Source organism: Naegleria lovaniensis (assembly GCF_003324165.1).
Source record: "Naegleria lovaniensis strain ATCC 30569 chromosome Unknown tig004, whole genome shotgun sequence".
Classification (NCBI taxonomy): Eukaryota; Heterolobosea; class Eutetramitea; order Acrasida; family Naegleriidae; genus Naegleria; species Naegleria lovaniensis.
In genome coordinates, this window is record NW_025407826.1 from 617,697 (window position 1) to 634,400 (window position 16,704).

Sequence of the window (16,704 nt, forward strand, 5' to 3'; positions counted from 1 at the left end):
TTTTTAATTGTCGACGTGAGGCAGTTCTAATTTGGAAGGCAACAGCTGAAGAATGCCAAATGTCAAAAATGTCATTCTCAAAAGAGAACCTTTGAAGTCATGAGAACCAAGAGAACCAATTGAAAGTTAACCTTCAGAATTGTGGGCATCATCTTTTTGATTGCAATTAATATCTTGTTTGAGGTCTCATTCTTCGTCATCTTCCTTCACGTTTCTAATTCGAATTCAATTCAACAAATATAAATATTAATAATCATAAACAAAAATCTCATCATCACGCAAGCGAAACAACAACAGGTGATGGCTTTGAAAAATGATGCAAGCCACACGTAAGAATTTTGAATCCGAAGAGTTATTGGATGATGAGCTTTCATCATCTTCCCACACAACCTCTTCCGAAATTCATTTCAATGAACCAAATTTGGATTCATCCTCGAATAGGATAATTACATCATCATTATTGGTGAATCATCATCACAGTGATGATACTAACAATTTCAATAATAACATTGAAAATTCAAAGCATGGAGAGATCAATCAAATCATCAATGCTAATATTAATTTAAATCATTCCGTTTCATTCCGAATGGATCTACCATCCCACCATAACAGTAGTTCAAACCAAGAAGGAATTCAATTTGATGAAACGTCCAACACCAACAACACATTGAAACAACAAGCGTTGAAACAACAGGAAGCTTACGGAAAAGTAACTTCTGGTTCTTCGGATGAACCTACCAACAATAAGAAGAATCAACCATCATCATCACTTCAACAACAACAACCTATTTATTGGATTCCCATGCATAAACCCTCGTTATTGGAAGAACCCAATCAACAACTCCAAAATATTATTAGCCCCTCTCTAGAAGATGATTCCTTCTTGATGATAGACGTCAACGAGAGAGGAGATTTATATACGAGCCAGACCTTTCTCGATTCGAATGGAGTGAGGCACGATGAAGAAATTCGTAAACATCGGTTATATCCGAGTATGATTCCGAGTGGAGAGGGATTTGCTGGATCTCTCCCAAAGTACTCGGTCTGTTTGGATTTGGATCAAGTGGCTAAAGAGATGGGAAGTGATATTCAGGTGGATGTGAGCTCGTTTGTGAATGCTCCAAATTCGACAGCGACCACTCCAAATGTCATGGATTCAAGTAATAATATCAAGGATCAGAATCATGAGGTCAATGCAATGACCATGTATCCCTTGTTAATTTCAGCAGTAGATTCCGATTCCTTGTTTGGAAACGCCATTGGTAGTCAATTAGTGAAACGGAGTGGGGGCGATGCTAGCAGCAGCGGTAGTAATTTAGGACAAGCTCTGGCAGCATCAGCGTCCACAACAACAACAACCATTATGGCCACTTCAGTTGATTTAATTCCATTATTACAGCCACAAATTGAATTAGGATATTTAAACAATTTATTATTGAATGAATCGGCGGTATTGGACAGGATGGGAAAAAGACAAATTGAATTTCATCATGATTTTTATGTTTTGTGTTATGAATATTATAATTCGTTTTGCAAGGTGAAGAAACTGAAAGACTCACTCGCTCAATTAGTATCGGAACAGAAAGGATTACAGAAGTCTCTATTTACATTCTCTACTAAAACTTTTCAGTCACCAACCTGTCAATGTGGTGATGGCTATCAATTGGTGGGATCTGTGACGGCTCTCAATGCTACGCCAAACAAACATGTGATTGAAGCTTTACACAAAAATTTTGCACAAATCCGAAGATTGTACCATGACAATGTTGTGGAGGCAAATTTATTGAACAAGTATGCGAACATTCGAATTAGTCATTATTTAGATGAACTTATTTCCAGCTCTAATTTATTTAATGTGCAAACACCCATTGTGCTGACATTGCAACACAATACGCGATCAGAACATGACAACGAAGTTGCTGAAAGATTGAAAACCTGCATTCAGATCTTGTTCTTTTTTGAGCAGGTTACACACGGTATGGCATCCATTGTGACGCCTTTAGGATGCACAGAATTGGAGTCCTCACTCGACGAGACGATGAAAGAACTCAAGTCGTTTAGGAACGATATACGGAATTGGATTTCATGGTGTGTCACACAACTCATCAAAATTGCCACCATTGAAGACAATCGATTTATTATTTTTGAGATTGTGAAATGTAGACATGTGGGTTCTTGGGCTGCATTTATGCTCCAATTTCCAATCATTGATTCCGACAGCAGCGTTGATCAATTTCTTGCCTTTTTCTCACTCTTCCTAACCCCTACGTATATCAAAGAAAATGAACTCATTCTTACTGAGGATGATTATTTAAGCCTGTGGCAACAGCTACGATTATTTGAAAGTATGGATTATATATTATCAGGATGCACACAACAATTTTTCAAGGAAAAACAATCTTCCTATTTCACATCCCTCTCGCGAGCATTCTCCTTCATTGATACTGTTCTCTATATTCTATACCAGGCCTTAATTAATTTTAGCAAGTCACCTTCTCATTCCTCCTTTACTCGAATGCTCTCACAAAACATGGCGCGGCTTGTCCAGATGGCTTCTAATTCTATAAGTCAATTAGAAGGAGTGAGCACTGAAGACATTGAGTATTTATTTAACAGTTTTTATGTGAAGGTATGTGACAAGTGTATTTTACAAACATATTATGGACACCCTAAATTCACGTTACGATTCTTGATCGAATTTTACTTCATGTATAGTGTTTTAAGGGACTTCTTTCTTCAACTTCAAACTTGTGGTCCTTCCTTTCCGAATTACCATATGAAATAATTTCTGAAGCCTGTGCATGTTCCATATTTTGGATCATGTTTAGAGACGAGAAAACTGTAGATATGAACATTTCGTATGACGTTTTGCGCGATCTTGATTTGTGGACGCACAAGTTGAATGAAAACAAAACATTGAGAAACAACTTTATCACAATGTTCCAACAGAAAGAATGTGGATACTTGTTCCCAGTGTTGTCTCGTTTGGGTTGTTCTCATTCATTTGGTCTTGCTTCAATAATTGTTCATGAGTTATTCCTGATAGGATGTAAGTTATCCATTGTTGTATCATAACTGTGTACCAAGATTGTGAAATTTGTTTAAATTACGCCGCAATGACTAGTTATTAATGATACATCACGAGATACGTACTTTAGAGATGCTACAAAGAATATTGTTCTTATTTGTGAAGCTCATCCACGATTAGTGTCTCTTGTATTGGCACTTGTCACAAAATATTTAAAATTTGTAGATCGGTATTCCCTAACTATCTTCAAGCAGTTGCCATTAAAGAGCTGGAAGATCACCAAAGACAAGGATTTGTCTCTCATTGAAGAGCTTATTCTCAAACCAATGACCAGCACAGAACATGAATTGGCTCGATTTATTATTGAAAATCTTCCTTGGAGTGACGATATCAAAAATGTACTTCTACCTTTAGAGGTACAACAAAGATTGATGCTTCTCGTTGCAAAAGCTGTTTCCTTTCATCGAAAGGACTCACAATACTCGTTTATTAGAAAAGATCCTTGGAATGAACTTGAGGAATGGGGCTACTCTATTTTACAACGAGTGAAACTCTATGATGAGATTCAAACACCTCTTGTGACCATTCATCCAACTGACCATCCAACTCTAAGTGGTCTCTTACACAGCGTCGAGTCATCCAAGAAGAATATTGATGGAGTCAGCGCATATACCATACTGTCTCTAAGTGATGTTGGAACTTCTGTACAACGATTTAATGAAATTGCTAAGGGTTGGCTCGAATTAATGATCAACACCAAACCAAACAGAAGAGCTCTCAGAATCATGCTTGAATTGAGCGTGAGATTCTGTGATAGCGCAAAGAATTCCACTACCGATGTCTCGTCCCCTAACTATCTCACATTTCAACCACACCTCGATAATATTCTCAATTTAGATACGAACAAATCATTTCTTGGAAGATTGGTTAACTCAGAAAGGGCTATTGGAGAGTATACATGCATTGTATCCACAGGAATTTGTAACTTCATTGAAAAGCTTTTTGAGGCGCACAAACTTTCAACTCTGAAAAGTTTTGTAGCTTTTTGGGTGAATGAATTTATCAAAGTGAGCTCCTGGACTACCAATACTTGTTGCATGTACATTCTTAATTCCATTTGCAAGACTGTGCTACAACTGAACCTCGTTGGTCAAACAGGTCTTCCTAGTTACTTGTCTCAACTTGACGCCATGGAAAATTTTGGACTCTTCCCCACTGGTCTCTTTGGATCTGCAACTACAATTGTTCATGCTCCTTTCTTTTCCAAAGACATACGACCACAAACACAATATCCTCATCTTTCATTGTTTTATTTACTGGGAATTGCATCTCAGGAATTTCACAAAAGACAGCAAATTGCCAATTTAACCCTCTCCAGCAATTTTCAAGCTGCCTCCAAAACATTTGATCCTGTACGGTTCTCAATTTATAGAATATTGTGCTATTGCATTGGTTTATCCGATATCATAGTGGATCCTAACACGCCCTTGCCGAACGCGCAAGAAATTCATGCCTGCCTTCCTATCTATTGGCAACTCTTCTTTTATTTATATTTCGAAAAACAACTCACATCTGCAAACATGGTCAGATTCTTTGGCTATCAGTTCTTAGATATTCCGAACAAGGAAAAGATAATGTCACAAATTATAGAAAAGTTAGAGAACCTCAAAGCCTTTTATGGAAGAAATACTTCTATTTCCAATAACGCTGCTACTTCCATTGAGCTTTATCATGCCATGGTGATTTGGATGAACTCTACTAAGGACTCTTTTTACACTTTGATTAACATGATCATGAATCAAAATACAGATACAATGGGCAGCACAATACAGCCATATTTTCTACCAAGCAAATTAGTGAGCGTTATGAATGAAGATGTATCGAAAGATTGCTCCTTGCTGTGGTATGATTGTGTCGATAGCTCTGTACTTCGTATCATCCAGGGATCACAAGTTTCACAATATCTTTCTCTGATTTATCCAAATTTGAATCCTTCACAAAAGTTACTCACGAGGAAGAGTACTCGTTCGTTGATTTTCAACAATAGCAAAGTGGACCTCGCATACCTGACAAAGAAAGAGAAAGAAACGATGAAACTAATTCCATTGTTGCAGTCCTTCTATGTGAACTATTTGAAGAAAGGTTTTGTAGTGAATATTGCTGATATTGATCCAAGTATCATTCGAAACTATACAAGCAAATATTCGACCAATAAGGAAACTCATATTAATGCTGATACCGAATTTGTAACACTCTTTCCTCGAATGTATGACAATGTTCGAAAACAAAAGGTTTTGGAATTGAGATGTTATAAGGGCATATTTTGTAAATGGCCTGGAAAAGTTCTATTCTTTTATGATGAATCAGAGGAGAACAAGGCCATCACACAGCGAGTTGCAAACAATAGAGCCCATCTGTACAAAATCTTAGAATCTGATTACGTTGAGCCATATTTGTGTGACTTGCTCCTTCGATTAGACATCACTCTGAGAAATGTTGAAAGCCAACAATTAGGAAGCTCCATCTTTTACCATCTTTTGCATTACTATCAAGCGATTTGCAACATGTTTCCACCTTTTCAAAATAGTTTGGAGAGAATTCTAAAGAGCTATGCTGAAAAGTATATTCGAGACCAACCCCATGAAATGATGGCTCTTATGAGCACCATAATGATAGACCCAGCTCGAACTGCTCTTCTTTCCTCGTTTTTCAATCCAATGCTTTCTCCTGAATTGTGGTCAAGTTATTTGAAAAATCTCTACATTGAGAAGCGAAAAATGTTGTCAGGTAACATGATGTTACTTTATTCAACATTTAATGTGGACGAATGGTTAAAGAATGATTGTAGTTTAGAGTCAAGACAAGCAGTGATCGATCATTGTATTGAAGCTCTTATCATGTATAGGCATGACATGACTGCTAAGGGAGTATTGTCACGCACGGGTGAGCAGGAGATTTTCAACTTTTATCTTCATCTCATTCCTAAATGTGTGAACCATCAGTTTTCTGAGTTCTACATTTACTCTGTTCGAAAATTACTGCAATTCATTGCTGATTTGCCAAGCGAAATGATTAGCACCTTCAATCAGATGGTTTTCCTTGAGGCCTCCAATGATGATGTTCTTAGAGAGCACATTGATATCACTCGAGAGTACTTATGGAAATCAAGAAAAGTTGGTAACCCTGTGTATTCTGTAGTGCCAGCTCCAAATGTGAAAGAACTTGTGGTCATGATTGAACGTATTATTTGCTCATGCAATTCTGCATCTCCTCTTGTGGTTGAAAGTCAACAAATATTCGAAATTATTTGTAAGGTTTTTGAACCTTTAATTTTCCCAGTGCCCACAAATTCCATTTCACAATCCACTTCGTCTCTTGGCTCAGGGCATTTCATTTCTCCATGGATGGACAAGGATCATGCCACTGCATCATTCGTGGTTGCATCATTTGTGAAATGTATCAAATTTGTGCTGCAATTCAACAAGGACATTTTAAATCATGTGTGGAATTTGTATTCCAAGTTTATATTTCCAAACATGGAAACAAGTTGTGTCAATATTTATAATCAAGAGCTTACACAAATTGATTGGTCAACGTGGAGTGTCATTAATTTTGATCAGATCGCTCAACTCAGAGAAATATTGGACGAGCCTGTGAAAAGATCTCTCAGCTCCAACGCTTCAACACACAGACTGTTTATCAAATCAATCATCACTTCCATACCATGGATGATCATTGTCGACAGAATTGTAAAGTGTGGCATTGGAAAGGATTTGACAAGTAGATTTTATTCAGACATGCTTTGTTTATTTGCTTCAGCTCTTCTCAAAATGACTTCTTCACAACAAATCGATGATACGCTTCTCAATCTTGCAGATACCACTCTAACCATGAATATTGAATGGAATAGAATGAATGTTGAACATTTCCAAATGGCCTTGAAACAATACAGTAAGAATTTTATGGATATTAAGGAGTATGCTTACAAGTTGTCAAACAAACATCTTGAGATTGCATTCAGATTTTTGGAACAAGCATGTATCAGCAATCATTCTGGTCATATGGACGCCTCTATCATACATAATACTCATGCCAGTCATGTTGTTGACCATGTCACCTACGAATCTTCCTCACATTATCCATTGTATGAGGAATCCATTGAAAATCCAAATACTACAGCTGCCAGCACAAAACCTCTCATTCTCTACTACATTGATTTTGTCATTAGTACAATTAGCTATGTGTTGACGACACGCACACAACAATCCACATCAAATGCATCTATTATTGAGACCTACTTTTTGGGAGACATTACAAAACCATTTGTTTGGATCATGAATGAGATTGTCTCTCAAAATGACTTTAATACCATTATTGAACAACTACTTCAATTGTTAACATTTTGCAATCATCCATACCCTGAATTTGACAACATTTTCCAATTCCTCATTTCCAAGCTCTTTGAACATCCGCAACAAGTTGCACTTCCGCTTTTCATTGCAGCCCAGTCCGTCAAGAATTATTCCAAATGCGTCTTGTTGATGGAATTTGCCATGAGAGCTTACTTGGGAACAAAACCAATGTCTCCATGGAATGAACTTATTTCAAACTTGTGGTTACCTCCCAATGAAACTCTCATTCGTCAATTTTCATCAGCGTGCATTGAAAAGGGTTGTTCTTTAACTTTCTTTGTTCACAATTTGAAGCGATTAATGGTTGAGAGAGGATCCATGATGATTAATTTCGAAAAACTGGTTGGAGAATATATTTTAAATTCGAATATATTTTGTAAGGATCAAATAGATCTCATACAAGTCATCAATGGAGGCAATTACAGTGATGCATCCCATTTGAAATCAGAACTCTATCTCATTCCTGTGTGGTCACTCTACATTAATTTATTGATGGAAAATAGACCTTCTCATTTGGTACTTGTTGGAGACAATACTTCTTCCGTCATGATGATGTATCCTCAATTGCAACAACAGCAGTACATTAATGCATTTTCACAGAGTAAGAGTGTCTTGTCCACACTTTGTTACTTGGATTCACTAATTGATAGAAGCGCTTTTATTGCTCCTCCACAACAGTTTTATGCTGGGTTTGAAGGAATTCTTGCATTCACAAATTTACTCCTCACCATTAGTGAAGATCGAAGCACGGAAAGTGCTCTTTCAAAAGTTGTCTCCTTCTTCTCGAAAAAGAATACTCTGGAAGCGTACCATGAAGATTTCAAAACATTTGCAAGAGCTTTGGGAGTGTTTTTATTGCGTCACACTGCAAAATTCCATCCTGATGATCAGAAAGCAACCAAAGAATATCAAAAACTGAAAAATGTGTTGGACAAGAAATTAACAAAAACGAATTTGGATGCAAAGGAGAAGCGATGTCTTGAAATTTTAAATCGATATCTATCAAGTGAAAATTATGGAGAGATGAACTTTTTAATGGGGTTACAATCGTTGATGTTCGAATTGTTGAATGTCATGTTTGACACAAAGCAAATTACTGTGTTTCCTTATTTTTGATCCATCTCGTGATTCCTGCTGATATTGTTTCCTCAAAGGTTGATCTTTGTGACACATGCGGATGTACATGGACTGAACCAGCTCTACCGCGATAGTTTTCTGATTCACCAGCTTTTCAATATTCATGTTGGAATTCTTGTCCAATGATGATTGTAGAGTTATCCATCGACATAAACATACTCATATTCCAGCACGAGTGAAAATTGAACTTTTGACATGCTGAACAAATGATCATTCTTGGCCATGAAATCTTCATTACTTGTAACAGACCAACTTGTTGTTATATGTTTCAAATGTTAACAATACTCCATTCGAAAATGCAAAGTGATTATAGTACTGAGAACCATTCATGGCTTTTTGTGAAATAATATTGAACTCTCTGGAAGCAAAGTACAGCGTATCAAGGCCACAAAAAAGATATCCATTTGAAATTGGTTCGTGCATGATTGGTCCCATCAGATACACTTGTAATTGGATGGCTTTCACATACTGTAAATTTCGTGTGAAAAATTTGAGAAGGGGAACGTCATTCCTTCCATAACAAAAAACAACCAAGTGATCATCCCTGTCCAAAGATAATTGCGAAAACCATTTCACGGAGGTTTTAAATGGTTTTCTACAACCAGTTCCCATCTTTTCTAAAACTTGACCAGTTTCATTACATATCACATAAATTTGTGATGCTGTTGTTTCTCCTACATAAATGATTCCTCGACTATCCATAACTGGAGTAAGAAACTTTTTACAAATATGAGAATGCTTGTTCAATACTGTTTCCCATTTCAATGATCCATCACTGACGCTCATTTTCATCAATTTCATTCGATATTGACCTTCATACATTAAAACAAGACAGTAAGAGTGATCGGTTGAGCATAACACGGCACTGTCAACAGTCCTAAGACAATTACAATGGCTGAGTGGATATTTCAATGTTTTGATTATTTTGAAAGGATGATGATTCATATCATAAATTTGAATTCTATCATCCGACAAGTTTATAAAATATTCATTCCGATCATCGACAAGAATGGCTTTAGATTGTTGTCTTGCATTTTCTATCGTTTCAAACGTATGAGAATCAATTTGAGTGAATTCTCCAGAAAATCCTTTGGAATTCTTCCCAAACGGTTTTTCATCTTCAGGATCGTTCACAATCTCTACTGTGGCCATTTTTTTTCGCGATAGATTTCTTTACAAAATTAAAAAGTCACACGCGTTAAAAATAATGAACAACAACAACACTTACTCGGAGATCACACCATACTCCATCAATGATAACAATGATTGAACTCTATACATTGTCAAACACAAACCGATCATTAATAACAACAATAATGGATAATGACAATTTATCTACCTTGAAGTCGAACTATAAATTGACTCATCATCATCTTCGATGTCAGTATTGTTATGATTTGTTTCTTTTTCTTTGAGGAAGATGCGAGCGATTCCACAAAGCTCTCTTGTTATGAACATTTGTTTGACATCATCTTCAGTCATAATCTTGTTTTTACGTGAAATCTTTGGTTTGGATTATCATTTTCGGGTTGCATTCGGAAAGAAATCACTGCTTTGATGATGGATTTTGGAAGTGCAAATGACATGATCTCTTCATCATCAAATAAAAGTTAGAACAAACAATGCTTCTGATAGCATTTTCTTCAAAAATACGAATTACTGAATTGATGTCTGATGGTGTGAATTTTATATCGGTAAGAAGATAGTCATAGAGAAGATGAAGATCAGAATTCGTTTCGTGGGTGTAAGTTGATGTGGATTGGTTGTCTAGCTCCACATTTGAATTCATTTCGTTCAAGGATAACATGCCAAGGCTTGTCCGGAATTGTTGTTGTTGCTTTGCATTTTTATTTTTAACAATTTTTCTCGTTTTAAAGCCAAAAACATCCGGATTCTGGAGGATTCTGGATTTCCACAAAGTTTGGGAAGTCAGCAGGAGCTGGCAGCCGTCCTTTTCGGCTGTTTGCTGCGGCTGCAGGTTTGAAAGGGCCCTCATTCAACCAAATGGGGCTCAGGAGGTGCCGAAAGAATTGGAAGATTGTGTTGCGCGTATGACAAGTTGCAATCGAAGTGGTTTTAACCAGCATACAATGAAGCATTGTCGACACAATACAACAACAAGCAAATTACGAACAATGAACACCGTGATACACAAGCTTTGAAGGTTCCAAGGTCAAGCTTTACTCCATTCTTAGAGACATTTTTTGGATCCTTTATATTCAATCAGTTGCAAAATTATGCAGGCCCTCTTCCGAACCAATGATGCCCTTTTGAGAGATTCAATACGAACCAATGATGCCATTTCCTAGGACTCATCAGACTCTTCATCAGAAGAAGTATCACTGTATTCATCACCCACCCGCTCGTAATCGTGATCCGTTCCATACTTCTGCCCCTCACGGCTTGTTATTGAGTAGTCCCTTATTTTCAAGTTTCATCGGTTGTTGTTGTTGTTGCTGCCATTTATTAGTCCCTTATTATCATGTTTCATCCAAATATTGTTGTTCTCACGAGTTGCAAATGTTCTGCATGTACTATTTGTATTTTGCCAAAAATCGTTATGCAATTCCGGGCGGATCTGCCTAAAGCTTTACAAGGCATACACCTCTCGGTTGGAATTGAGGCAAGAGTTGTTGTGCAATAAAGTACATAAACAAAAGCACTCAAATGATGCATCAAGAAACGTTGACCCTCGCCAACTCGCCAACAAACTCGCTGGAGTATTTTGGCTCGGGTTAAACCACTGTGTGTCACTCTTAATTTCGTAAAGATTGGGTGTCTTAATTTTGTAAAGAAATAAAGCTCGATGTGGAACTCGGAACTGTTCTCTTCTTCTGTTAAAAAAGAAAATTTGATCATGAAATAATAATGTAAAATAATATTGGTGTGGTGGGCACAATTTTATTGTTCTTCCTGATGATTACTTTCCATCGCTGGTGGTTGATAATTTTCATCTTGAGCAAGTAATAATTCATCATCCGATTCCGATTCACTTTCTTCATCGTCTTGCAATACTTGAATTTCACTTTCTTGTTGGAATACATATTCACCCGTATTCTTTCTCTCACTCTTGAGTCTCTTCAAACGTCTCTTACCCTTTCGAATGTAAACTCGAGTCAGTGTTTTCATTCGTTCAACTGCTTGAGGATCTCTGAAAAGTAAACCAATGAAACATAATACGAGGAAGATGATGGAAATGCAAATTAAAATGACAGGAGAAAGGAAGTAAGCTCTATAGGAGAATCCGAAATTATCCAATGCTGTTTGAACACTTTGATTACTCTCTTGATATTTTCGAATTTCAACCGTGTACATTAATTCAACACCCCATCGGACAGGTGACAAGCAAATCAAGATCAATGAATACCATTCCTTGGTCATTAAACGAACGGTTGGTTGAACACCTCCAAGAAGTGCTGACAATAAAATGTAAATCACACCAACAAATTCAGCATGAGTTCTTTGAACAAACACTGAAATGAAATATCCCAAAGTGCTGAACACAATTTCATATAAAAGGAAGAGACCATAATAAGTGTAAAATTCAGCTTCAGGATTCACCAAAATATACCAAAAGGTGACAAAGACCAATGGATAAATCAAGAGTGATGGAATTTCACCTGTCAATTTTCCTAAAAAGTAACTCATCTTGTTAATACCATTCTCTGCTTCACGTCGATACAAATCCTTATCAGCTCCAAAACATTTCAATGACGATTGCATGGCTGCAATAGCAATGGCAGATACTGTAATGATACTCATTGGAGCAATTCGATCAACTCTTGGCAATGAACATTGATTACTAATAAAGGTAGGACATAATTTTTGAAGAGTGTCACTCATTGGTCCTTGGAAATCCATATTGAAATAAAAGGCACCAATAATTGTAGCCAAAATGAAATGGAAAAAGAAATCAAAGAACACTCCCTTGTAGTGACGAGTTAATTGAAGCAATGCACGAAGTGAGAACAATAAATATTGACCCAAGAATCCAATGGGTTTTCGTTGACGTTCACGAGCAACTTCACTATTGACAAGAACTTGTTGTGGATCAATGACTTGAGCACCGACTTCTTCTTCATCATGTTGTTGTTGCTGTTGTTGATCCTCTTGTGAACGATCGACATCCTTTCCTGCTCTTGATTTGGCCCATTTCTTTGAATTTTCTTCCTTCTTCAAATCCCACAAGTGCAACAAACGTTCAGGTTCAAAGTTTGGATCACCAGGTCGTTCAACATTACCCAAACAAACATCAATAAAGAAATCAGGAGGATTGGCATAGTTTGGACATTTGAATCCAATTTCTTCAAAGAATCGAAGAGCATCTTTGGTTGGACCATTATAAACGACACTTCCAGTTTTGCCCAAAATGACACAATCGTCAAAGAGTTGGAAAATGTCATTTCTTGGACGATGCATGGTCACAACGACAGTAGTACCAGAGTCAGCAGCTGTTTTGAGTGCCTTACAAAGGAATTTCTTTCTTTCGAGAGAAATTTCATCAAATGGATTTTCAATAAAGAGACACACTGGATCAGAGACCATTTCAACTGCCAAATTGACAAAAACTCTCAAATCTTCATCGAGACCATGTTTCTTTGTAGAACCAATTGAATCATACATAAAGTTTTCAATTCCCAAAACTTTACAAGTCCTTTCCACACGTCTTCCAACTTGACTATACGTGTAGTGAGATGGCAAACGAGCATGACCTGAGAATCTCAATAATTCATGAACCTTCAACTCCTTAGCCATGTTCAATTGTTTTGGAGCCAATGAAATGACATTTCTAAATTCATGAGGATCCTTCAATTGTTCATTGACCATAATTTTACCATGAACGAAACCAAAATGATGACGACCAGCGAGTGTGTAAAGTAATGCAAGTGATGCCTCATCATTCACACCAATGATACAAGTCGTACGTCCGTGATAGATGCGACCATTGGCTCCTTCGAAAATGACTTCTTCACTCTTCTTTCTCACATACGATAAATCCTCAAAAGCATAATCAATGGTAAAATTCTTCTTTGTGAAGGGTGGTTCATTCACAATTCCTCCACTCGAATCGTACATGTATGGTTCAGTTCCTTGAATAAAGTTTGCAATATTCAATCCAACCATGGCCAATGCATTTTGTCCTTGAATTTCCTTTTCTTGTTTGATTTTCTTTTGTTTCATCTTCTTCTTCTTGTAAGAGGCAGTAATGCATCGAGCAACAATGAACACCACCAACACGAGAATCACGACCAAGAACATTAAGAGAATACCCAAATAGAAACTTTGTTGTTTCACAGAACCTTGAGCACAATAAGCAAACCATTGACAACGTTTTGGATAGGTCGAACCAGCAGCACAATAGAAACCAGATGGACACAAAATCATGGAACTCGTGGTTGGACAATAATTACCAGCTGTACAAGCTACAGGTTCTTTGGTACCTTCTGGACAATAATAACCATCTTCACACAATACTTTTTGAGTGAGAGATGGACAATAGTAGCCAGGAGGACACAAGTGTTCACCTTCTCCATAAGTTCCGAGAGGACAATATTGTGTCTTGTTTCCAACTTGTTGCAAACATGGAGTTGGTGTCACAGTATAAGTATTACTACAATAATTGAGAGCAGGACAAGCATTGACAATAAAGGCTCCATTCTTGTCTGAACCTTGAGTACCCAATGGACAGTATTGACCACTTCGACATGCAAAGAGACTGCTTCTAGCTTCTCGTGTGAAATAACCTGGAGGAACATAGAGTGACATCATGGGATTGACACAAACTTTACCATCGGGACATCTCGTTTCATCAATACTTCCTTCAACTTCACAAGTCTTGCTATAATCTGAAGAAATGGAACATTTCACAGGTGCAGCCAATTGCTCAGCATTACATTTGAATCCAATTGGACAAATTCTTCTTCGTCCATCTTTAGTATCTGGACAGTAATAACCCTTTTCACATTTATAGGTAATAGTAGGACGAATTACGTGATTTCCAGGAGAAACTGAGACTATAGGAGCACTCGTAGTAATTGACTGTGTCACCATATCTCCTGAATCGCCATATCTTGGACAATTGAATCCACCATTACACATGGAATAGTATCCAATGAAATCAAAAGCATTATACTTGGTTGGATACTTTTTACAAATTTCTGTAAATGAGCTCAATGCAGAAGGAGGACTTGATGAGGCCAATAATTTGCAAATATCATCCAATCGAGTTCTTCCGTCAATATCAAAGGCCTTTCTTCCCAAAATTGCAAAAACGTGTTGAGCATTACTTGAGACAGCTAAATCAGTGACCTTTGCGTCACTGTACAACACGGATGCAAGAGTATTCACAAATGGAACAGTTATAAAAGTATTCGTATTGGCTGAATTTTGACAGGCCTTCTCTTGGAAGAGATAAACTTCAATACTTTCTCTCATGGCAACAAAGATCACATGATAGAAGGAAGTAGCAGCGTTTTGATCTGCTGTTTTCATGTCTGAACTTCTGAACATTCCAACTGCAATTCGAGATGGAAGTGCTGTGGTTCCACTCAAAGCTTTCATGACGGTTCTTGGACGTTTGATGCAATTACCAGATGATCTATATTGTGGTTCGTTGGATCCATCCCAAACAGTTGGACAGGCATTGGATGTTGTAATACCCAATGCATCGACATCAGTAGTTGTTTCAACATCAATGGAAGCAGCTTCTGGAAGTAAGAATGAAACAATGCCACCATTTGGAGTTCCACTTGAAGAAGCAAACGTAACCACCATCCAAATCATTTGTGACGTTTTCGAATGATCACCATAACATTCAGCAAAACCAGCCACACTATAAATATTTTCACCAGTGACACCATGAGTGTAGACCAGAGTCTTCTTGGAAGCGAGATCAAGTTCTTCAGCAAGTTCCTGATCGTAGAGTTGAATCAAATTAATTTGAGAAGGAGAGGCAATGAAAAGGAGAGGTCGAGAAGCTTTCACAGAATGACAATCTACACTTGTTGTTGTTTCTGTCTTGGTAAAAGTTCCATGTGTGAAACCGTGAATCTTCTTTTCAGTCGTCTTTTCAGAGAAGGTCCATTTTCTCACACTTGTTTTACCAGCTTTCAAAAGTAAAAGTCCACTTGTACTAGCTTTACCATCGGTGGCAGAGATTGGACCAAAAGACATGACCATCATGGTCATTGTGGTTGATGCATCTTTATAAGTAATGGCTTGGAAATCTTGAACCACATCTGAATTGCTCATTAAACTCGACGATCTCAAAGCAATAGATTTTTGATTATCCACAAGAGTCAAGGTACCGTCTCCACTCATACTCAATGAAAAACTATTCAATTTCTGATCAGCTGTGACCACATAAATCAAAGCTTCACTCTTGGAGTTTTTAGCAACAGCCATCAAGGTTGGTCTTTCAATCATCTTTTGAATGGCACTGGTACGAATGGTGGCACTTCCAACGACCTTTTCAGTATCCATGGACAAGGCAAACACATATTGATTGGTCAAGACGATCAAGACTTCACTCAAAGAGTTGGTTCCCATTTCCACAGGTTTCACACCAGTCACGTGATAACAACGAGTGTTCTCTGGTGAAGTTGCAGATTCGTCAACAATTTGTGAAACTGAACCATTGGTAGGATTGAATACCTCTCTCAATACTTTCATATTGTTATCTCCAGAAACATCTTTCATACAAATATAATTGTCATTGGTCAATGAAATTAATTGTTGTTTGTCAGTACCAATGAGTTTCGAGAGACATTTGGATCGATCATCGGCACAATTGAAAATGTCAGAATCTCGGAACGTAATGGGTTGAGAGGATTTGAAATTTTGTTGTGAACACCAAGAAGCAGTAGAAGTCAAAGAAGAACTTGATGAACACAATGAAAAGGATTCTTGTGTTTGTTGTGATAATACTTTTTGACACCAAGCGGGTTGTTGTTGATAGGACAAGTGAGGAGAGAAGAAAAGAAGGGTTGCCAATAACAACACAAAGAAGAGTGGGATCACACTCTTGTGTCGACGTCGTTGTGGTAATTGAGAAGTGTTGTTCATCATGACGCGTAATCGAACTTGTGTGTTCAGTAACAATAATTTGTTGTTGTTCTGTGTGTGTAT

The 16,704-nt window shown here is 37.4% G+C and overlaps 3 protein-coding genes across 3 annotated transcripts; 1 reads left to right on the top strand and 2 right to left on the bottom strand.

Moving 5' to 3' along the window:
- Positions 1–313: 313 nt before the first annotated feature.
- C9374_011494 (uncharacterized protein) lies at positions 314–8,556 on the top strand (the record flags this gene model as incomplete). Its single annotated transcript, XM_044687155.1, has 3 exons — positions 314–2,629; positions 2,716–3,049; positions 3,125–8,556. 3 exons carry the CDS (start codon positions 314–316, stop codon positions 8,554–8,556), a joined length of 8,082 nt encoding a protein of 2,693 aa, XP_044554663.1.
- A 255-nt stretch (positions 8,557–8,811) lies between these two features.
- Positions 8,812–9,729, bottom strand: C9374_011495 (uncharacterized protein; the record flags this gene model as incomplete). Its single annotated transcript, XM_044687156.1, has 1 exon — positions 8,812–9,729. The coding sequence occupies one exon, from the start codon at positions 9,727–9,729 to the stop codon at positions 8,812–8,814; it is 918 nt and encodes a 305-aa protein (XP_044554664.1).
- A 1,749-nt stretch (positions 9,730–11,478) lies between these two features.
- C9374_011496 (uncharacterized protein) lies at positions 11,479–16,644 on the bottom strand (the record flags this gene model as incomplete). The annotated part of the gene is made up of 1 exon (XM_044687157.1): positions 11,479–16,644. The coding sequence occupies one exon, from the start codon at positions 16,642–16,644 to the stop codon at positions 11,479–11,481; it is 5,166 nt and encodes a 1,721-aa protein (XP_044554665.1).
- Between the last annotated feature and the right edge of the window lie 60 nt (positions 16,645–16,704).